This window comes from Myotis lucifugus, unplaced genomic scaffold (assembly GCF_000147115.1).
Source record: "Myotis lucifugus unplaced genomic scaffold, Myoluc2.0 scaffold_310, whole genome shotgun sequence".
Classification (NCBI taxonomy): domain Eukaryota; kingdom Metazoa; phylum Chordata; class Mammalia; order Chiroptera; family Vespertilionidae; genus Myotis; species Myotis lucifugus.
In genome coordinates this window covers 707505-730781 of record NW_005871358.1, presented here as the reverse complement: position 1 = coordinate 730781, position 23277 = coordinate 707505, and the positions used below count along the sequence as shown (strand labels likewise).

Sequence of the window (23277 nt, the reverse complement as noted above, 5' to 3'; positions counted from 1 at the left end):
GCCAAGGTTGAGAACCACTGCTCTAGATACTTTACATATGCTATCCAATTTAATGTTTTCAATGACCCAGTGAGGCAGGTGTTACTTAGCCCCATTTATAGCTGCAGACACTGAAGCCCAGAAAAGTTAGAGAATATCCCCACAATAGTTAGAGAATATATCCACATTCACTCAGCTAATAAGAAAGTGCTGCACCAGGCCTCCATCTTGGTCTTCAGATCCCAGGGCTGCCTCTAGGGCTATCTGCACGCAGCTGCAGTTGCCCACTTCTCATCACTGCCCACCAACCCCACTTGGCACACAATAAAGGAGGCTGACAATCTGGCTCCCAGAGTCAGAGGAAATGCCCACTGACAACACCTGATGGTCCCTACGTAGCTAGTAGTAGGACTGTCCAGGGTGGACCCATGGGAATCAAGTCAAAGGGAAGGCCTTAATTCAGAGCAACAGAAGAGTCTTTTCAGATCCCCAAAGGACTGAGAGCACTGGGGGCCCCTGGCCTTGAGAAACCTCCTCTCTCCCACAAACTCTTGGGAAAGCCTTGGGGAGCTGGGCTGAGGATGGACCTCTATCCCCACAACATTTCAAGCTTAGTCGGGTCCTCTCTTACCCTTTCAAACATGGCAGTCATGGAAACCAGCAGTGATGACAGGCACCTGCTGGCTTTTCCCTTCCTATTTATATCAATCACTTTTCACTTAACCTGGACTCTCCTTGACCAAAACCCTAATAACTGCTACTCTTTTCTATCTGTCCTGTCCTACTGTCTTCCACCAGCCTCTGCCTCTGACCAAACAATCCCAGCTTCTCACAACTGAAGTCCTCACTTTAAGCCAGTGGTTCTCAACCTTCTGGCCCTTTAAATACAGTTCCTCGTGTTGTGACCCAACCATAAAATTATTTTCGTTGCTACTTCATAACTGTAATGTTGCTACTGTTATGAATCGTAATGTAAATATCTGATATGCAGGATGGTCTTAGGTGACCCCTGTGAAAGGGTCGTTCGACCGCCAAAGGGGTCGCAACCCACAGGTTGAGAACCGCTGCTTAAGCCAACCAGTCCTCTCCTGGGAATCAATCCTTAGGAATCACACATGGGCATGAAGACTCAGCAGCAAGAAGACTCACTGGAGTCAGGCTTTTAAGAGTGAAACATAAAGAATAATCTAAAATTTCAGTATAAAAATAGTTACATAAATGATGTACATCAAAACAAACAGAATAAATAAATAAATAATACAAACAGAATACCATGTAACAATTAAAAACGATGATGTAGCCCTACCCAGTTTGGCTCAGTGGTAAGACTGTTGAGCTGCAGACTGAAGGGTCTCGGGTCCAATTCTGGTCAAGAGCATGTAACCTCAGTTGCAGGCTCGATCCCCGGCCCTGGAAGGTGCATGTTCAGGAGGCAGCCAATGTGTCTTTCTCATGTCTCTCCCCTCCTTTCTATTCTCTCTAGAAATCAATGGAAAGATACCCTCGGGTGAGGATTAACAAAACAAAACAAAAGATGTAAAAGAACATTAAATGACACGGAAATGTATTCATAATACTAAGTGTAAAAAGGATATAAAAGACTGCCCCAGTTTAAAAAACATATATGCAAAAAGTGTGTATTCATATATAAAATTGTGTGTGTGCACAATATATGTAAAATTGTGTGTGTGCACAATATATGCAGAATATAAAGTTATACATTAAGAGATTAACAGTTTACCAGTAGTGGATAAATTTTTTAAATATATTTTTATTTTTTTTTAAATCTTTATTGTTCAGATTATTACATTTGTTCCTCTTTTTTCCCCCCATAACTCCCCTCCTTCCAGCTCCCACCCCACCCTCCACCCTCACTCCCCACCCACTGTGTTCATCCATAGGTGCATGATTTTTGTCCAGTCACTTCCCGCATCTCCCACACCCCTTTTCCCCCCAAGAATAGTCAGTCTATTCCCTTTCTATGTCCCTGATTCTATTATAATCACCAGTTCATTCTGTACATCAGGTTATTTATTCACTTGATTCTTAGATTCATTTGTTGATAGATGCATATTTGTTGTTCATTATTTGTATCTTTACCTTTTTCTTCTTCTTCCTCTTCTTAAAGGATACCTTTCAGCATTTCATATAATACTGGTTTGGCGGTGATGAACTCCTTTAGCTTTTCCTTATCTGTGAAGCTCTTTATCTGACCTTCAATTCTGAATGATAGCTTTGCTGGATAAAGTAATCTTGGTTGTAGGTTCTTGGTATTCAGCACTTTGAATATTTCTTGCCATTCCCTTCTGGCCTGCAAAGTTTCTGTTGAGAAATCAGCTGACAGTCGTATGGGTATTCCCTTGTAGGTAATTGAGCCTCTTTCTCTTGCTGCTTTTAAGATTTTCTCTTTGTCTTTTGCTCTTGGCATTTTAATGATGATGTGTCTTGGTGTGGTCCTCTTTGGATTCCTTTTGTTTGGGGTTCTCTGCGCTTCTTGGACCTGTAAGTCCATTTCTTTCTCCAGATGGGGGAAGTTTTCTGCCATTATTTCTTGAAATAGGTTTTCAATATCTTGCTGTCTCTCATCTTCTGGCACTCCAATAATTCTGATATTAGGCCGCTTAAAGCTGTCCCAGAGGCTCCTTACACTATCTTCACATTTTCGGATTCTTTTTTCATTTTGCTTTTCCAATTGGGTGTTTTTTGTCGAATCTTTGGTTTGATTCTTGTGCTCGTCTGGTCTGCTATTGGGTATAATATTCTTTATTTCAGTCCGTGTATGCTTACTTTCTAATTTCTTTATCGTAGCATCGAGGGTCTCATTAGTTTTCGTGAGGCTCTGCACAAATTTATGGCAAGCCCTCAAAATTGCGATTCTTAGCTCCATATCCTCCATTTCTGTCATGTTTTTTTGTCTCCGCATCTTTTATGCTTTCTTGGTGCACCCCCTTGTGGTCTCTGTGCGCAGTCTTGTTCTAGCCAAGCCTTAATTGTTGTAGTTAACACTGGAGGGATTTGACCAGCAGACCGACTGGCTGTAGGATTCTGGGGAGGCGCTAGTCCTGCCCTTGCCTGAGGCGATCGGCAAATGTCTGTGCGCAGTGCTTGGGCGGGGCGGGCTCAACAGGGCGGGGGGAGGGAGCAGCTATGGCCGCTCTCAGTCCGTCCCCAAGGGCTCTGCCTCTCTGTCCCAGCAATCGCTGCAAACCTCGGAGGGGCCGTAGCCAGACAGTCCCGCTTCTCCCGTTTGAGTCTGGGTCCCTAGAGACTCGCCCGGATCTGTAGCCCAGAGTCTGAGACTCACTCCTGAGTGAAAACGACAACCGCGCCCTCAGCCACCAGCCCGCTTTGCGCGCGCACCACCTCACCACCATACCTTTAAATTTTCCACACTGCGCCTCCTCTGTGCGTCGGACTGCTGTTGTTTTTGCTTCTAGTTGAAGAGTCTCTCCTCAGCCAGCCTTCCTGTGGTTCTGGTTGATGTCTGTTCAGACTTTTAGTTGTATTTTTGAAGTGGTTGTTTACGGCGGCGGTCTCCGGTGTTTACCTACGCCGCCATCTTCCTAAATATATTTTTATTGATTTTTAAAATGTATTTTTATTGATTTCAGAGAGGAAAGGAGAGGGAGAGGGAGAGAGAGAGGGAGAGGGAGAGGGAGAGAGACAGAAACATCAATGATGAGAGAGAATCATTGATCAGCTGCCTCCTGCACACCCCACACACTGGGGATAAAGCCAGCAACCGGGGCATATGCCCTGACCAGGGATGGAACTGTGACCAGCCAGGCGTGACTTTTAGAGACAGAGGAAAGGAGAGGGAGAGAGAGAGACAGAAACATCAATGTGAGCCCAACTGGTCTGGCTCAGCAGTTGAGTACTGACTCAGGAATCAAGAGGTCACCAGTTCGATTTGGGGTCAGGGCATATGTCCAGGTTGCAGACTCAATCCCCAATAGGGGGCGTGCAGGAGGCAGCCAGCCGATCGATGATGCTCCTCTCTCATCAATGTTTCTATCTCTCTAACCGTCTCCTTTCCTCTCTCTAAAAATCATTAAAAAAAAAAAAAAAGAGTGGTGAGCCCTAGTCGGTTTGGCTCAGTGGATAGAGCATCGGCCTGCGGACTGAAGGGTCCCGGGTTTGATTCTGGTCAAGAGCTTGGATGTAGGCTCCTCCCCCGCCCAGGCCCCAGTTGGGCTTGTGCAGTAGGCAACCAACTGATGTGTTTCTCTCACATCAATGTTTCTCTCTGTCTTTCCCTTTCTCTTCCACTCTCTCTAAAAATCAATGGAGAATTAAAAAAATAAAAAAGTGGTGAGTACTTAACAAAAAAAAATCAATGAGAAACATCAACAGGGATCAGCTGCATAGGTCGACCTCCTGCATAGGTCAATGCTCAACCACTGAGCCACACTGGCATGGCAGTGCTGTAATGGGTAATTTTTACTTTCTTGCAACTCTGTTGTTTTTGCTTTAAACATATATTACTTCTGTAATAGGAAAAAGTATTTGTGTGTCCTACTTTCTGTGGAAGAACAAAGACCAAGAATAACTAATATAAATGGAAGAAGAAAAGAACAAGGTGGGGAACTAGCCCTGCCAAGATTGGTTATGGTGTGATAATATTTAAGATGATGTGTTAGCACAGGAAGAGAAAAACAGGCCAATGAAGAGACCTGTGACTAGATGGAAACTTGCTCTAGACAGAGGTTATAAGTCACTAAGAAAAGAATAGATTAGTCTAGAGGAGCTCAAATTTTGTAGTATAGGGATTCCGTTATCCTCTTAAAAATTAACAAGGATGGGGGGGGGGTGACTAGGCAAAGCCCCAAAGATTTCAAGTCTGTGAAAAAAACTCTGTATGAGACTATATACATGTCATACATTTGTCCAAACCCACAGAATGTACAACACAAGAGTGAACCCTAATGTAAACTATGGACCTCATGCTCTGATAATGATGTGTCCACACAATTTATCAATTGTAACAAATGTACCACCCTGCTGGGGAAGTTAAAGGAAGAGGCTATGCATGGGGGATTAGGGGGTGTGCTGTGGGTATAGGGGAAATCTCTGTAACTTACTCTTAATTTTGCTGTGAACCTAAAGCTGCTCTTAAAAAATTAAGTCTTTTTAAAAAATTAATGAGAAACCTAAAGAGTTATTGTTTATAGGCATAGGGTTTATTTCTATTTATATTGACTGATCTGGAAATTAAAACTGATTTAAAAATTAAATACTTAACTAACTTAAATTCGCTAATAAGTTTATTAAATGTTAACATAAATAACCTATAATTAAAATATATTTATTTATTTACTTATAAACAAAGCAGTGAAAAGAATGGCATTATTTTACATTTTTGTAAAGCTCCTACCAGCTTAATGGAAGACAGCTGGGTTCTCACATAGGCTACTGCAATCAATCTGTTACAATATGCTGTTTTGGTTGAAGAATATGAAGAAAATCCAGCCTTACATTGATAAATAGTTGTAAATGGAGAAGTATTATAGCCTTTTCAGCTAATTGAGGATATTCTACTCTGTTACTACACCAAAACTCAAGTGGCGGTGTATTACAGTTAGTTACAATGTGGAACAGGAAACTGTATCAATTTATTGCATTACATTGAAACATATTTGTCACGCAGTTTTAATTGATCTTTCCCCTATCATGCTTTTGTAACATCATACATTGGTCTTTGAGAAAATACTGATCTACTGAGTTATTACATTTCACTACACAATATTTTTAAAGTCTTTATTTGCAAATATCATCATTGGTTTCATCAAAAAGCTTTTAAATACTGAAAAGTTGCCAGATTCATGGTAGTGAATAAAATTTTCCCAAATATCTAAGTTTTGCTTGAAAGCTTGAATTTTATCATGGGCAACCATAAGTTGTCCTTGCAGTGACCAGCTCACTTCATTCATTTCTGAGAAAATATCTGCCAAATATCCTAATCTGAGTAACCATAGTCTGTCATTCTTTCAAGTAAAAATGATGCTCCATGAAAAAAGTTGCCAGTTTTTCTCAACTCAAACAACTGTACAAGTATATTACCTAAACTGCCATCATTCTTCCATGCACTAGAAGTGCTCTATGCAAACTTCCTATGCCACCATACTGAATATTAAAAAGACCTGCTGCAGAGCTAAAGCTTTAACACAATTACTACTTTTCATTGCTTCTTCAAAGGTAGTAGTCTTAAGTGAAAGTATTTTGTTTAACATTGAATGTGTGGGGGTGAGGAATACAATAACAAATACTGCTAGCGTTTGGTGACATTGCATTGATTCCTGCTAAGGTGCCAGCAGTTTTTACCCACCATTGCTTTTATACCAATAATGCACATGATAACACAGCACAAATGACAAAGGCAAATAGCTCCTTTAAATTATTATGAAAAGAGTTTATATTCTGGACCCTCTAAAAGACTCTTGGGGATCCACAGAAGGTCACATTTTGAGAACCACTGGATTAGTCAATAAATGGAACCGGGACAAGTGGTTATCCATGTGAAAAAAATAAAAACAAAGTCCAGGCAGATTTTTTTTTAAAGCTAAATATGAAAAGTATAACTTCCAGAAGAAAACACAATAGGATACCTTATTAATCTCAAGGTAAGATTTCTTAAGCAAGGCAAAAAAAACCCCACAAAATATATGTTGATAATTCTGATGACATTAAAATCTACACTAATAAAAGAGAAACATGCAAATTGGTGTCTGCTACGCTCACCAGCCCATCAGGATGACTATGCAAATTAACCCAACAAAGATGGCGGTTAATTTGCATATGCAGGCACAGAGCAAAGACTGAAGAAGACTGAACACTGAAGAGGCTTGGCTTCTCTGCTGCAGTTGGAGCAGAGAAGCCTCGAGGCCTGGCTTCTCCGTTGCAGCCAGAGCGAAGGCCTGGGTCCCAGGTGCCGGAGGAAAACTGGTGCCAGCAGCCAGGGGAAGGAAGGCCTATTGCACGAATCTCTTCATGCATCGGGCCTCTAGTAATAATAATAAATTCCGAACATCAAAAGTCTCCTGAAATTTGCCTTTTCATAAAAATCTCAGATGTGAGAAGAACTCCTGAACGGAGTAAGATGATGACAACCCAGTAGGAAAATGGGCAAAGATATGAACAGGCAATTAACAGAAGACAGTCAATCAATAAGCATATGAAAATAGCTCAACCTCACAATAATCAAGGTAATGCAAACTGAAACCACTAATTCACATCCATCAAAAGACAAAAATGTAAAAATCTGATAAAATCAGGTGTTGATGAGGACACTGAGCAATAACAACACTGGTGATGGGAAGTGAAAACTGGGATGATCATTTTGAAGAGCAAATTGTCAATATTTAGTAAAGATGAGTACTCCCATAACCCATAAGCCAGCAATTCAACTCCTAGGTAAGTATCCTAGAGAAACTCCTGCATGTGTACACAAGGAGACATACATAACAATGAACACTGTAACACTGTTTGTAATAGAAATCTGAAACACCTAAATATCAAGGGGTGACTGTCCAACAAAACTTTCTACGATCATGAAAGTGTTCTCTATCCATGTTGTCCAATGCAGTAGCCACTAGCCACAGGTGCCTATTAAACATATGAAATTTGGTTAGTGTGACTAGGAAAATAAATGTTTTAGCTGCAGGTGGCTAGTGGCTACATCAGAAAGCACAGATTTCTAGCAGTAAAAATAAATGAGTTAGAGCCAAATACATGCGTCAACATAGATAAATCTCAAAGCATTATATTGGACGAAAAAAGCAAGTTTATAAGTTAGGGCAGGGACTAGAATGAAGCAAGTGATGTGTCTAGGGTGAAAATTTTAGGAGGCACTCACCCTCAAGATCATGCAAGTACATGTTGGACACTTAAGTGACCCTGGGAGTGAGCGTGTCGAATTTGGTACCCTATGTGCCTTGCTTGCCTTACCCTAGATCCAGCGCTGTCAGGATATACATCCAGTATGATATTGTGTCAAGGTTCCCCAAGATCACCTCCAGGTTCAATGATTCTTTAGGAAGACCCACAGAATTTAGCATGAAAGAATACAAAGCAAAATTAGCCAAGGGAAAAGACACATGGGGTGATGTCTAGAAGAAACCGGGTGCAAGCTTCCTCAAATCCTCTCCTAGTGGAGTCACATGAGACACACTTAGTTCCTGCAGTAGAGCTGTAGCAACTTGTGTGAAATGTTGCCGACCAGGGAAGCTCATCAGAAACTCAGTGCTAAAATATTTATTGGGGTCTGATCAAGTACCAAAATTTCAAGCTCCAGAAAGAAAGCAGGTGTTGAACGTAAACCACAATGTAAAACCACAATGTACAAATAGGTAAGGCACCACAAGCCACTCTTATTATTTAAGGACTAGAGGCTCAGTCCACGGATTCGTGCAGCAGTGGGGTCCCTCAGCCTGGCCTGTACCCTCTTGCAATCTGGGATCCCTTGGGGGATATCGGAGAGCCGGTTTGGGCCCAATCCCCACAGGCCAGGCAGAGGGACCCCACCCAGTGCATGAATCCGTGCACCGGGCCTCTAATATGCATATAAGATCTTTGGTTAATCTCTTCCTGCCCTCCCCTCTCCTCCCTCCCTTCTGAGATTCATCAGTCTGTTCCATGTTTCCATGCCTGTGGTTTCTGCTCCTGCATTGAGTGTTTGCCCCCTGGTGGTCAATGCACGTCATAGCTACTGGTCAGCTGGTCAAACGATTGGATGGTTGCTTAGGCTTTTATATATATAGACTAGTGGGAACCCTCCTAAAATCCAAGTTCCTAGACACCAGCCAAGGACTAACACTGCCAATAGGCCTTTCCAAGAATAGCGGTCTTAGGTCTGTTAGGTTAACTCTTTTTTTCTTTTTAATGCATTTTTATTGATTTCAGAGAGGAAGGGAGAGGGAGAGAGAGAGAAACATCAATGATGAGAGAGATTCATGGATCAGCTGCCTCCTGCACACCCCCTACTGGGGATCAAGTCCACAACCCAGGAATGTGCCCCATCAGGGAATCAAACCATGACCTCCTGGTTCATAGGTCAACCCTCAACCACTGAGCTACACCAGCTAGACAGGTTAACTCTTTTTTGCACTTATATCATTTATATAAAACTAGAGGCTTGGTGCACGAATTTGTGCACAGGTAGGGTTCTTGGCCTGGCCAGTGATTGGAGCCAATTGGGGCCACCTCACCCAGTCCCAATCGGGGCCGACTGGGGCCGGCTGGCCAGGGGGAGGGACCGTGGAGGTTGACTGGCCGTGGGAGGTTGGCTGTGGGAGTGCATTGACCACCAGGGGGCAGCTCCTGCATTGAGCGTTTGCTCCCTGGTGGTCAGTGCACATCATAGCAACCAGTCGACTGGTGGTAACGGTCATTTAGGCTTTTATGTATATAGATTATAGAACATGATATACAATACTATATATTGTTTAAAGACACATGCATATAAAGATATACAACAGCCCTAACCGGTTTGGCTCAGTGGATAGAGCATGAGCCTGCGGACTCAAGGGTCCCAGGTTCGATTCCGGTCAAGAGCATGTACCTTGGTTGCAGGCACATCCCCATGGGGAGTGTGCAGGAGGCAGCTGATCGATGTTTCTCTCTCATCGATGTTTCTAACTCTCTATCCCTCTTCCTTCTTCTCTGTAAAAAATCAATAAAATGTATTAAAAAAAAAAGATATACAACATGCACAGAAAAATAAACACCAAATCCAGGGTTGTAGTTACATTGGAGGGAAAGGAGAAAGGAGTAGGTTTGAGGCAGGGGCCTTTCAATTGCATCCCTAATGTTTTATTTCTTAATCTGGTCAATGAGTAAAAGTGTATTTTGTTTGAGCACTTCTTATAGTTTTTCAAGTGTGTGCACCTGAAATATTACATAAGAATGAAGACTTAACTACTTATTACTATGTAGTACTAACAGCTCATGTTTATTGTTTTTCACATTCCAGGTAGTATGCTAAGCCTTTTATATGGATTTTATTCTTTTTTTAAAAATCTACTGAAGATTTTGTGTGAGGCCCTATCCTAATCTCCAAAAATACATTGAGAGGTCAATGTGAGGCAGGTTAAGATCTCTGTCCACAGCCAGCTTTTAATCTATTAAGGGATGACGAACGATAACAAGCACAACTCAAAACTAACATTAAGTACAGATTCTGAGATAATAAAGCAGGGTGATGTGATTAAGGAAGAGCTACTTTAACTAGGGTAGTCCAGGAAGGCTTGAGAGGGACATTTGAGTTGAACCATAAATGATGAGAATGAGACAACCATACAATTATCTGAAGGAAGCAGATTCCAGACAGAGGGAACAGCAAGTGCAAAGCCCTGCAGCAGGAATAAGCTTGCGCTGAAAGACAAGCAAGCAGGGCTTGAAAGTGGTGACAAGAGGGAGTCTGTTAGATGAGGCCTGCAGAGGTCAACTGAGGTCACCCTGTAGGGCCTCCTAAGCCACAGTAAAGATCTTAGGTTTCATTCTAAGTATGATAAGCCTTTGAAGGTTTTAAGCAGAGTAATGACATGATCTGGTTTACAAATTAGTATTATTCAGCCAGCTATATGGAGCCATTTTCTTTATTAGCACCACCCGGTTGTTGAGCTTTCCCGGGGGCTATGAAAAGGGTGAGGCTGGGGATAAAGAAAAACAGTTCTACAATGAAAAAGGAAAACTACAAAGTTGGAATGAATAGATGTTTAATTAAATATCTAGAAAATGTAACATTATGGCAACTTCATTCATCATTAAATTTAGTATTCATAAACAATCAAATTACATTTGGAAATAATTTGAAAATTAGATTTTCCTGAGTCACAAAAATTTCCAAATAGGCTCAATCATTGCCAAATCACAGCCATCACAAATGTGAATTTTCTTGTAGCCAAGTAATTTCAAAGGCAAAATTTTTTTTCATTTTTTAATGCAAAAAAATATTGTTTTAATGTGACATGTATGCCATAGCCCATGTGGCTCAATGGTTACAGTGTCGGCCCACACCAAAGGGTCACGGGTTCCATTCCCACATACCTGGGTTGCAGGTTCGATCCCTGGTTCCAGTCGCCATGCCTGTGGGAAGCAACCAGTCGATGTGTCTCTCACATCCACTACTTCCTTACTCTCTTTCACCCTCTCTAAAAATCAATGGAAAAATATCCTCAGGTGAGGATTAACAAAAAAATAAAAACAAAAAAATTGATGCGACATGTAGATACAAAAAGATATGTAGCCTTAAGACTCTAGGGGCGCCCAGAGGTGGCTGGATAAGAAATGCTAATAAGCTGGATCAGTGCTATTCAGGCCTATACTCTGTGTATGAACACTGTCCAGGGCAGCGGACCACCAGTTGGCGACCACTGATCCAGGGGACCTTCTTCTCTGAGAAGAGGATATTTAAACAGCGAGATATAAATGACAAGAAGGCACCAACCATCCCAAGAACTAGGAGAAGAGAATCTAGTTAGTGGTTCTGAGCTGGGAGTGCTATGTCAGATTTTTAAGGAACAAAGAGAGGGTCAATTTGGCCGGCCTGAAATTGGGGCTTGTGGGTTGTAGGAAACAAAGCATGTAGAGTCTTAAAGACAATACAGTAGTGCCCCTTTAGCAGAGGCGGACAGTTCCAAGATCCCCAGAGGATGCCTAAAACTATGAATACATACTAGTATATATCCCTAAATATACTGTTACTTCCTATACACACATGCCAGTGATAGTTTAATTTCTAAATCAGGCACAGTCAGAAATTAACAATAACTAATAATAAAACAGAACAATTATAACGATTACTGTAATAAATGTTATGTGAATGGGGGGTCTCTCTGATATGCTAGATCAGTGATTTTCAACATTTTTCATTTCATGGCACACATAAACTAATTACTACAATTCTGCGGCACACCAAAAAATATATGTTTTGTTGATCTGACAAAAAAATATATAGGTATAATTTTTATTCATTCACATCAGATGACTATTATTGTGTTGGCTGTTGTCATTTTTTTTATTTGACAATCTAAGGGAAAAGCGGTCAGTGCCCCTGACTAGTCAGGTGTTACGTGTTTATTTTTTACATTTTTATTGATTTTAGAGAGAGAGAGTAAAAGAGAAACATCAATGTGAGAATGAAACATTGATTGGTTGGTTGCCTTCCGCAGACTCTGACCAGGGATTGAACCTGCAACCTGAGTATGTGCCCTGACAGGCAACTGAACCTATGACCCTTCAGTGCATGGGACGATGCCCAACCAACACAGCCACACCATCCAGGGTGAGATTTCACTTTTCATCATGATAATCAGAACAGTGCACTATTTAAGACATGAATTGTTTATTTCTGGAATTTTCCATTTCATATTTTCGTACCAAGATTGAGGCAGGTAACTGAACCATTGAAAAGCAAAGCTGTGCATGGGGGCAGTGGAGCCAAAGGGGTGATTGTGTTCTCATCCTGAGGAAAACAGAAAATCACTCGCATTATAAGCAGGAGAGTGACTAATCCAATTTGATCTTTGCTGTCCAATAATACAATAGCCACTTGCCATAAGGGCTCATGAGCAGCTGAATATAGCTACTTCCATTGTTAAACAGAACTTTCCATGTCACTTAATTTTAGTTAACTAACATTTCAATTTAAAAACCAATATGCAATTGAGCTCGTGGAACATTTTTCATGGGAAGGCTTGGGCATGAGAATTTACATTTTCGACTGTAAATGTTATAAAACTTAAAGCCAGACCAACTATTTCTGATGAAAATGTAGCTGTAGCCCTGACCAGTTTGGCTCAGTGGATAGAGTGTCAGCCTGGGGACTGAAGGGTCCCGAGTTCGATTCCGGTCAAGGGCACGTACCTTGGTTGCGGGCACAACCCCAGTAGGAGGTGTGCAGGAGGCAGCTGATCAATGTTTCTCTCTCATCGATGCTTCTAACTCTCTATCCCTCTCCCTTCCTCTCTGTAAAAAATCAATAAAATATATTTTTTAAAAGAAAAGAAAATGTAGCTGTAAAAAGAATGGGATTTCACATACCTTGTGCAGAGTAAAATAATGTAAGTTACCTCATTTGTATTTTTTATACCCATCACCTCTGAAATATTTTGGTTATACTGGATTAAATACAACATTTTTTTAAATCCTTGGGAGCAATGACCTCTTTTTCCTTAAATTGTCAGGATATTTTTTCCATTGAGTTTTAGAGAGAGTGGAGGGGAAGAGGGAGTGAGGGAGAAAGAAACAAAGATGTGAGAGAGACACATCCATTGATTGGTTGCCTCCCGCACATGCCCCAACCGGGTCGGGGATCCAATCTGCAACGGAGGTACATGCCCCGGACCAGGAATCGAATCCAGGGCCCTTCAGGTGCGCCGACCTACGCTCTAACCACTCATCCACCCACCCACTCACACATGTGTTTTGATGTTGTTTTTAAACTTTTTAAAATCGTAGTTACTAAACAAATTAAGATTAAGTATGTGGCTTGAGTTATTTCCATTGGTCGCGGGTGGGAGCAGAGAGAGCGGGTGCGGAGGCGCCAGGAGTCTTCCTGGCAGGGGCAACGGTGGCCCGCAGGCATGGAAATGGAGACAAGTTTCTCGATGTATTATGAAGTCAAATCAGTGTATATTCACGGCCCCATTAAACTGAGCGAATAAACATGGCCTCGGGAGATGAGTGGCAGAGGCCGGACTCGAACTCCTACTTACAGCGGTGTGCACCTGACACGACTCCCAGCGGCCCACGAGCAGGCGAGGGAGGGATTCGAACTGGGCTGACCGCCAGGTCCCGGGCCCCAGCGCCGCAGTATCGCTGCTCCATCTACCTTCAGGGGTGAGTCACAATGTTCACAACGGACTCCGCCGCCGCTGGGCCTAAGGGGCCAGGAGCCCCTCAGAGAAGCTCCTGGTTAACGCTCACCTGTTGACAGGCGCCGAGGCTGCAAACACCCCCTTTTTCTCCTCACACCCCGCTCCACCGCGCCGGCGGCCGACTTCCGCTCCTTTCTCACGAATCCCAAGCCAAGTCTTCCTGTCCTCCCGCCCCGCGAGACTACTCAGCCAATAACCTCTCAAAAATTCTGCTTTATCACCGCCCATTCTCACCTGCCAATCACCGCGGACTCGAGCACCGCCCTTCCCGCCCTCTTAAGCGAGCGCCGCGCGCCACCGCTCGGCAGTTGGCGGCGCTGCTCCGCTTGAGATGCGTCTCCCGGAAGGGTTATGCGAAGGGCGGGCCACGCTGATGCGGGAACCCTCAGGATTGGCCGACAGGAGCCTGGCGCTCTGACTCCGCCTACCCCCGCCTCCGTTCTCTGAGTCTTGAGACGCTGGGGATTGGTTCCCGGCGGATATCTAAAGAAGCCAAGAGGTGATCCCGCCTCCCTCGCACAGCCCGGAGAGGGAGCTCCGCGGATTGGTCCGGAGAGTCTGAACGCACGCCTCCGGCGCTCCAGGATTGGCTAAGAGGGTGCTCACGCCGCCGGGGAGCGTTTACGGTGATTGGTCGGAGGGTGCGGCCAGCTATTTGAAGGAGGCGCGCGGAAAGTATACGCACTTCAGTCTACGGACAGAGACGGCGGGAGGCTCTGTGGGCAACCCTGTCCCGCTGATCCCACAGGATCCAGGCGTGGGCTCGGACCCAGCCTCGGCTTCAGTCGCGGCCCGGCGAGGCGATGGCCAAGGTATCGGTGCTGAACGTGGCGGTGCTGGAGAATCCGAGCCCTTTCCACAGCCCTTTCCGGTTCGAGATCAGCTTCGAGTGCAATGAGGCTCTGGCGGACGGTGAGGCTGGGCCTGTGTGGACACTGCCCCCCTCCCCCCGGGTCCCGTGGCCAACCCGACTTTCCCGTAGAGACCCTCGCGGCCAACCTCGACCTCCTCTGTGAAATAACCCCCCAAATTCCGATCTTACCCCCCTCTCTCTCCAGCTCTAACCTCTGCGTGGAGGCTACCTCTTACCCCCACCCCACGGCCAACCCGATCCCCCCCCCACCGGATACGCACGTTTCCCATGGGGGAGACCTCATCCTCCCATCCTCCCAAACCACACTTTTTCCTGCGGAGCTTCTGGGTTCCCGTTTTCTATATGGAAGCTTCAGCCGCCATTCTTTAACCTGCGGAGACCCTCAACCACCCCGTCTTCTATTTCTGTATAGAAGATTTTTATATTAACGTTACAGCCACTCAGTCTTCTCCACCTATCTCTTCTTTGGCGAGACACTCCCACCGCACTTTTTTCCTAGGGAGACTCCAGCCCCCAGCCCCCTCCCATTGCCTGTGGAAACCTTAACCTCTTCCCCCAGTTTCCCTGTAAGAGGCCTCTCTCCCAGGCACCTTCCCAACTTACCCAGTGGAACCCCTCCTATCACCCTTTTTCCCTGTGAAGAAAGACCCTCGCCTTGTGACACGACCTCACTCACCCCATCTCCCCGTTTGTCACACAATAATCCCCTCCCCAACCTACTGATACTTAACCCCACCAGTTTCTCCTTGTTTTCTATCCCAACATACATGCCCTAGAACAGTGATGGCGAACCTATGACACGAGTGTCAGAGGTGACATGCGAACTCATTTTTTTGGTTGATTTGTCTTTGTTAAATGGCATTTAAATATATAAAATAAATATCAAAAATATAAGTCTTTGTTTTACTATGGTTGCAAATATCAAAAAATTTCTATATGTGACACGGCACCAGAGTTAAGTTAGGGTTTTTCAAAATGCTGACACTCGGAGCTCAAAAGGTTCGCCATCACTGCCCTAGAACTTGGCTTCCCCCCTCCTCAGCCTGGCCCCAATCCTCTCCTTGAGCTCCAATTGGCCTAGGTTCCAGCTCTGGTCTTTGAGGATAACTTAGTCTCCCAGCTCCCATTCTTCACTCTTCCCTGACTGTAGGCTTTGATGAACACACTCAAATTTGAAGAGTGGGCTAGCCAGGCAAGCATCCAAGCATGTCAAACATTTAAAGGAGGCATGTGGCCTGTTGGCGGCGAGTTTGACCTACAGCCGAAATTCTTTTAGCACTTTTGTTGGTCTGACCCCAAATCTGGAGGTTAGGTGGGGTAGGGTGGGCTGAACCATGTTGGTATCCAGCTTCAAACAATCAGCTAGGAGGTCACAGCCTTTTGGGCATCTTTTCCAAGGTGCCTGCATAGATGTACTTATTCATCTGTGTGACATAAAGGTAGACATGGCTGTCATCTCACAGATGAGAAGATGGAAGCCACAAAAAATGAAAGACCTTTCAAGGAAAGGTCTATAAAAATCTAAAAATTTAAGGTCACCCAGGAAGTCTTGCCACCACTTTCAGGAGGAAGTACAGGCTTACCTCTGTTTTATTGCACTTCACAGATGTTGCATTTTTTACAAACTGAAGGTAAGACTCACCAGCAAAAAGATCACTACTCATTTTATTATGGTGGGGCAGAACTGAACCCACAGTATCTCTGAGGTACGACTGTACTCCATCCAACCACTTCTTCACTTGGTGGTTAAAAAGCGAAGAGGCAGCAGCTGAAGAGTGGAGACCGGGGAAGCCAGGGTGTACTAATCAGCACCTCGAGGTGGTAGTTGGGCAGTTTGCTTGCAAAGCCAGCCACTTGGGTTAGTTTAGGGTTGGAGATGTTTGTGTGCTGGGCCAATGGATCAGTCTCTCCCTAGTTTCTCTTCTTTTTAAATTATGTCGTCTACTTGTGGCTAACTATAGAATAAGTCCAGTTAAATCCTTTCTGTAACAAGGCAGGGTGTAAATAAATTAAGTGTAGAATGTCACTATGTAATAAGATTTCGTTTTAAAGCCAAGAGGAGATATAAGGAGCTAATAGGTTAAGGGATTCACAGTTCCCAAATGGCAGGAGATCAGGTTTCAGTTAGCCTGCTTGTGCTCCTTGCATTTAAAAGGAACTGTGTGGTCATTACCTAGTATTTGTATTCTTAGGAAGCCCCTGCCTGTTATTTAATAATCTGTTTATAGAGTCAGAGTTGAGGTCCAAAGTCAACCTGCTGGTCATTATATTTTACTAGAGAGAAGCAGACTTCTCCAAGGTCACATAGCTGGTTGGTAGCATAATTGACATTAGGGCTTGTTCTGAGTCCAGGGTTCTTTTTTTTAATTGATTTCATAGAGCAGCAGTTCTCAACCTGTGGGTCGCAACCCCTTTGGGGGTCGAACAACCCTTTCACAGGGGTTGCCTAAGACCATCAGAAAACACATAATTACATATTGTTTTTGTGATTAATCACTATGCTTTAATTATTAATTATGTTCAATTTGTAACAATAAAATTGGGGGTCACCACAACATGAGGAACTGTATTAAAGGGTCGTGGCATTAGGAAGGTTGAGAACCACTGTCATAGAGGAAGGGAGAGGGAAAGAGAGAAACATCAATGATGAGAGAGAATCATCAATTGGCTGCCTCCTGCACACCCCCTACTGGGGATCGAGCCCTCAACCCAGGCATGTGACCTTGACCAGAACTGAACCTAGGACCCTTCACTCCACAGCCTGACGCTCCATCCACCGAGCTAAACCAGCCAGGGCCTGAGTCCAGGGTTCTTTATCTTTACTAAAACCTGGGAGAGAATGCATCCTCTACTTTAGAAGTGGAACATAAATAGAACTGATCATAGAACTTATTTCCACATCAGGACTCTCAGAAGAGAGCAAAGTGGGTACTATTATTAATTACACCAGGACAATAAAGCTTTTGCCCAGAGAAACTCAAGTTGGGAAGTAAACTCTGGCCTGAAAATCCAGGCTGTGGTTCTTACCCTTAGGGCTCTAACCTATCAAACTTGCTTTCTGCCTCTTCCCACAGAGCAAAAGGAATTTGATTTCTGCCTGCCCCCCCAAAAATAGAGTGGACCTGGCTTTAGAAGCCTCAGATACTGAGGAAATCTCAGTCTTGTTAGGTTGACACTAGCAACTACAGATCTGACAAGACACCTTTTGCTCTCTTTTGTCCTCAGCGTCTGGAAATAGATGCTTCCAAAACATGGGTCCACGTTTAACACGTTAGGTTTGTCCTTCTGCCCCCTTCAATTGAGAAATTCAACAGGCACTGCTTGAATAAGTCATGGGACCAGATGATCTGACCCACAGCTGTGGGCAGGCCAAGGTTCATCTTTATGATTATGAACAAAAATAAAATGACAAGCAAAAAGACCTACCGGATACTTTTTTTTTCTTTTTTTAAGGCAGGAAACAGGTTCCTCAGCTATTTCAACTACACATGTCTTTTATCATGCCGTTGGTTTTGGTTTCATTTTCATACATAGTGGAGGAGCATCTTGTGCAGTGGTTAGATCATAAAGTTAGGGTGTAAAGACAAAATGAAATGCAGTCAAATTATCTTTGAAATTGCCCCGAAGGTGCCTGGCTGGTGTGGCTCAGATGTTGAGCATCGACCCATGAATTAAAAGGTCACCAGTTCAATTCCCCATCAGGGCACATGCCAGGTTTCGTGCTCCATCCCCAGTGGGTGGCACACAGGAGGCAGCCGCTTGATGTTTTTCTCTCACTGATGTTTCTAGCTATCTTCTCCCTTCCTCTCTCTCGAAAAAAAAAAATCAATAAAAACATATTTAAAAGTAAAAAAGAAATTGCCCTGAAGGTTAAGTACGCATGTTACATGTATATAATTGTGTCCTATGTTTTATAGGAGTGAGTTTGCGCTGTATTGGTGACTGATATTCCATATCTAATTCTAAAGAATGGTTATATTAAAAAATGATGCCACTTAAGTATGGCACTTAAAACACTTCAACTTTAAGATGATTCCAATTTATAGGTTCTCTTCTTGTCCTGTAGATGATTTTATCAGCTCCTCCAACTTTTGAGTTGATATTTTTCTGATCACCCATTAATTATTTGGTTAATTTCTGCGGTATTGAGGGATCTATTGTGGCCCGCTTGCCTGGCCACCCATGCAGTGTGTTTTCTCTTCCAGTCAGCACCCACGTGTGTCTTTGTTCAGATTTGCCTAACAGTATTGAACATCAAGTGCCTTTGGTGTGCCCTGAGCCTGCTCTCTTTCAGTCTTCTTTTTATCTCTCCTCCCCAGCACATTAGTTAAATGCACACACATGTGATTCCAACTGGTGATGGGGGAGAGACCAGAAGGAAAGATAGGAAAGATACCAAAATCTAGACCTGTGTGAGAAAGGTGAGAACAGCTAGCTGATTTTCTGTTGGTTCCAAACATGTCTAGTTATGTCACCACTTGTAACAAAAATAGATCAATAAACTTAATCCTCCCTGCAAATAATAAAAGATACTAGAGTTTGAACCCCAGTGAGCCTGGAGTGGGCGGGTGTCATTGTATCTCAAATCTGATAGAGTCCCTGAGTAGGCCTGGGTGAAACTGCGAAGGGACAGGAAGCCAGTGTATCGAGGAAGAGCTTGGGGCTCAGATGACCAACCTCCGCAGTTGTGGCCCGGCATCAGTGTGCTTCCGAAGTTGGATGCACTTGCAGGACACTGGACCAGGGAACAGGGCAGCTTCCAAGAGCATTTGCTTCCTGTGAAAATCACAGCTTGTGAAACTTCCCCCAGCTGCTGGAGTGGTAGGTTGTGTAATTTCAGAGAACCTAAAATAAGTTTCAGGTCTCCTGCCAAGCTTGCCTGTACTAACGTGACCTTGCCCCTGGTACACTTGGATCTCTTGCAAGAGGCAGTGGTCACTGGGAATTTCCTGTGATTGATGGGCAAGGTCTCCTTAAGCACTTTTCCTTTAATCTTGCCAGAACATACTGAGGGATGGGGTCCCCTCTACTGGATCGGATACAAGAGAGTTGGAGTTAAGAGGATCACCTATGATGCCACATTTGTTGATTGAGCCATGGGTCACCCAATGGCCAATAAACAGGCATGACTTGGTGCTGGATCTAAAAGACCTGGGGGCCTGGCTGACTCCCACGGCAGCCTTGTTTTCCCCCTCCTGCCGGCTGGCTGTCCTGCTGTATTGGAATCTGCCGCCCTGCCCCAGTTGTCGAGGGATCTACTTAGTTTTGTGGCACCGGTCCCTGTGTGTGAAAGAGGATGCTGCTTCCTATCCCAGTACCCAGTGGGCAGGGCCCTGAAATGGCCCAACTCCCTGCTGTTCCCTCCTCAGCACGCCTCTGTCACGTGGGTCTTAATTCAGCCTCTGCCATACGGTTTGCCCTCAGGCCCTGAGAGGCCTGAGTTTCCCTGGAGGTGCAGAGTCAAGGTCGCCTGGCAAAGCTAGGCCCACAGGAGAAATTTCCCACTCCCACTGAAGTAAGAGTTTCCTGCCTGCCCAGTGTTCAGGACTGCAGTGCCTGGCACTCAGTGCCCAGGGGATGTCAGGTGTTGTTGAGAATAAGAATCTTTCACCATATTAAGGATCTCTCCAAAACTAACATGAGAAGACCCTTTCTCTGCCTTCTTGCTGTCACGTTATTTCAATTCCCTAACACCCTATGTCCTTGCAGACCTAGAATGGAAGATAATTTATGTTGGCTCAGCTGAGAGTGAGGAGTTTGATCAAATCCTAGACTCAGTGCTGGTCGGCCCTATCCCAGCAGGGAGACACATGTTCGTCTTTCAGGTAAGAAAGGCCTTAGGCTTTGACACCTAGAAACATCCTCTTCTACCCAAAAGCACACAGTGTGGTTTAGTGGTCTAAAGTTCAGGTTCAAATTCTCGCTCTGTTCTCAAGAGCTGTCTGACCTCTCAACGGTACTTCAAACACCTCTCTTTCCTCCATCTCTGTGTCATGACTGTTACCATGAACCACGGATTCGCAGTTGATCCTCATTATTCACAGGAGTTACATTCTGTAAACCTGCTGTGAACAGTGTATTAGTGAATACTGAACCAGGGTCCCATAGGACATACAAGACTAGGTTCCTATATCTCACATTTTTGTCAACCAGTCAACACATAACCTTGTTTTAGGTGTGTTTAAATACCTCATTTGGTATTATTGTTGATTCATTAACATTGAATTCAGAGCTGACCGTTCTAAGCTCAGGATGTGTTTTCCCTAGGCCGATGCTCCCAACCCATCCCTCATCCCTGAGAGCGACGCCATTGGTGTGACCGTGGTCCTCATCACCTGCACCTACCATGGGCAGGAGTTCATCCGTGTGGGCTACTACGTCAACAATGAGTACCCCGACCCAGAGTTGCGGGAGAACCCACCCCCAAAGCCAGACTTCTCTCAGGTGGGGTCGCTCTCCACTCCCTGCTCTAGATCAGGGGTCCTCAAACTATGGCCCACGGGCCACATGCAAATACAAATATTGTATTTGTTCCTGTTTTGTTTTTTTACTTCAAAATAAGATATGTGCAGTGTGCATAGGAATTTGTTCATAGTTTTTTTTTAAACTATAGTCCGGCCCTCCAACGGTCTGAGGACAGTGAACTGGCCCCCCGTTTAAAAAGTTTGAGGACCCCTACTCTAGATCATCTGGCTCCTTTGTATTTGGGGGGAGTTGAGTCATTGGATTGATTCAGGAGCCAAGGTCACTTAAAGTTTTCAACTAGTGCTCAGAGAGAGAGGTCTTTGTTTCTCAGAAGCATGCCTTGCAGAATTAAGATTAGATAGGTCCTGGCCCTAAATCATGGTGCACAGGCATTCCCTGGAGTCCCACACATATTGTTGGTGATGGAATAAGCAAGGTCTGCTCTTCATGGGTCTGGGATGGGAGACTAGGGGTGCCCTGGCTTTGTGGGAGTAATGAGAGGGCATGCTGACAGTTGACATTTCTCTTCCTGCCCCAGCTCCAACGGAACATCTTGGCCTCGAATCCCCGAGTGACCCGTTTCCACATCAACTGGGACAGCAACACGGACAGGCTGGAGGCCATAGAGAACCAGGACCCTGCCCTAAGCTGCAGCCTCCCCATCAACTGTACCCCTGTCAAGGGCTTGGGGCTCCCTGGCTGCATCCCTGGCCTCCTCCCCGAGAACTCCATGGACTGCATCTAACTGAGGTCTTAACTGGGGGACTCCAGGCCCTACCTGGGCCTAGGACTATGGCCAGTCTCCCAACACATCTGGAGGGGGCAGTTAGGCCTCCCAGAGAGTCCTCTGGGGGCACCTGGAAGACTTTGGGGCCATCAACTATATTCAGGCCTATCAAGTTGATCCCTGAGGAAAGAATGGGCCTCAGGTCTCTCCCAACCTCAGCCTGGAAAGATTCTCTCACCTTTACTGCCCCGGCCTATAAAAAGCAGGTGCTTTAGTTCTTAATTCTCTCTAACTTGTGTCCTTTCTCTCTTCCACACGTAAGCCATTGTGTCATCAGGCTCCCATGTAAGTACCATTGACCCAGAGCTCTTCCCACAGACCTCCCTGGCCTTCCTTGAGGCTTTCTTGGTCAATGGTTCCAGCCCTGTTGGGCCAAAGGCTCTGTCATTTCCCTTCCCAAACATTTGAGTAGATCCACCCAGCTTTCTGGAGTCAAGGAATCTGAGTTAGAAGGTAGACTCGGACACAATTTCTGTCCTTTTCCCAGAACAATTTTTAGGTCTTTTCAATCCAGCAGCCCCTGGAAAACTCTGTTTACAAAAGTGTGATCAGCTGGATGCTGAGGAATAATGGTTGATTCTCCTCTCAGTCACAACCACCTCCTTGTTACCTCCTAACTGGATCTGGATTTCCCTGGAGGCTGCCACTGTTGGAGCAGCCGACCAGGCTTTGTCTGTTTTGGCATCAGGGCCTCTGGCTGCCTTTGCCCTCTGCTAAGACCTTATGCTCTCACAGGCTACGGAGTGATTGCAGGCATGGGAAAGAGTAGGGACCCTGAAAACCACCTTCCTCTGCCATGTTCCCCATCCCTTCGCTGCTATGTGGATGCTGTTGATTACAGTTTGTATATTAAAAGGTTTTTGTATTAAATATGTTTGGTTGACCTAAAAATGCATTTCATCTAGACTGATTGTTTCTGCTTTTGTCTTAGATGAACTGAGGCAGCTTTGTCCATCTTTCCTTGGAACATGGGGTGGGGGTCCTCTTGCCTTGGCCAGTGGGTTGACTGCCTCTTATCTCCTTGCTCTAGTCCTAATTGGTTGTATATTTGTAATCCAGACTGAGATTTGGAAAGGGGTTTTTATTTGTTGAAGCTTAAGCAATGCAGCTGTTGTAGAACATAACCAGTGGTGTTTTTGTTCAGACGTTGACCTTGACCCACAGAAAGAAATTAACATTGTACTCCAAGGACACAGCAACACTTTTATTAACTTTTACTTAACCTTTCTTTGTAAACCCACAGCCAGAGCTGGAGTGGTTTGGCTGGTGAGCCATTTCCCCATAATTCACATAAAAGC

General features: G+C 44.5%; 1 protein-coding gene and 1 long non-coding RNA gene across 2 annotated transcripts; one reads left to right on the top strand and one right to left on the bottom strand.

The window, feature by feature from the left end:
• Positions 1-1139: 1139 nt before the first annotated feature.
• Positions 1140-13985, bottom strand: LOC111828247. Its single transcript, XR_002832053.1, has 2 exons — positions 13692-13985; positions 1140-1458 (listed from the first exon to the last, which is right to left on the bottom strand). It is a non-coding gene; the product is annotated as an uncharacterized LOC111828247 (long non-coding RNA).
• Positions 13986-14175: 190 nt separating this feature from the next.
• Positions 14176-22870, top strand: ASF1B (anti-silencing function 1B histone chaperone). Its single transcript, XM_006100328.3, has 4 exons — positions 14176-14765; positions 20437-20552; positions 20995-21171; positions 21731-22870. The coding sequence occupies exons 1-4, from the start codon at positions 14657-14659 to the stop codon at positions 21935-21937; spliced, it is 609 nt and encodes a 202-aa protein (XP_006100390.1). The 5' UTR covers positions 14176-14656; the 3' UTR covers positions 21938-22870.
• The last annotated feature ends 407 nt before the right edge of the window (positions 22871-23277 follow it).

Excerpts from the sequence above, each read along its gene's own strand:
- ASF1B (XM_006100328.3), top strand. The coding sequence starts at position 14,657 with ATGGCCAAGGTATCGGTGCTGAACGTGGCGGTGCTGGAGAATCCGAGC. Across the intron at positions 20,553-20,994 it reads GACACATGTTCGTCTTTCAG|GCCGATGCTCCCAACCCATC; the intron begins GTAAGAAAGGCC and ends TGTTTTCCCTAG. Across the intron at positions 21,172-21,730 it reads CAAAGCCAGACTTCTCTCAG|CTCCAACGGAACATCTTGGC; the intron begins GTGGGGTCGCTC and ends TTCCTGCCCCAG.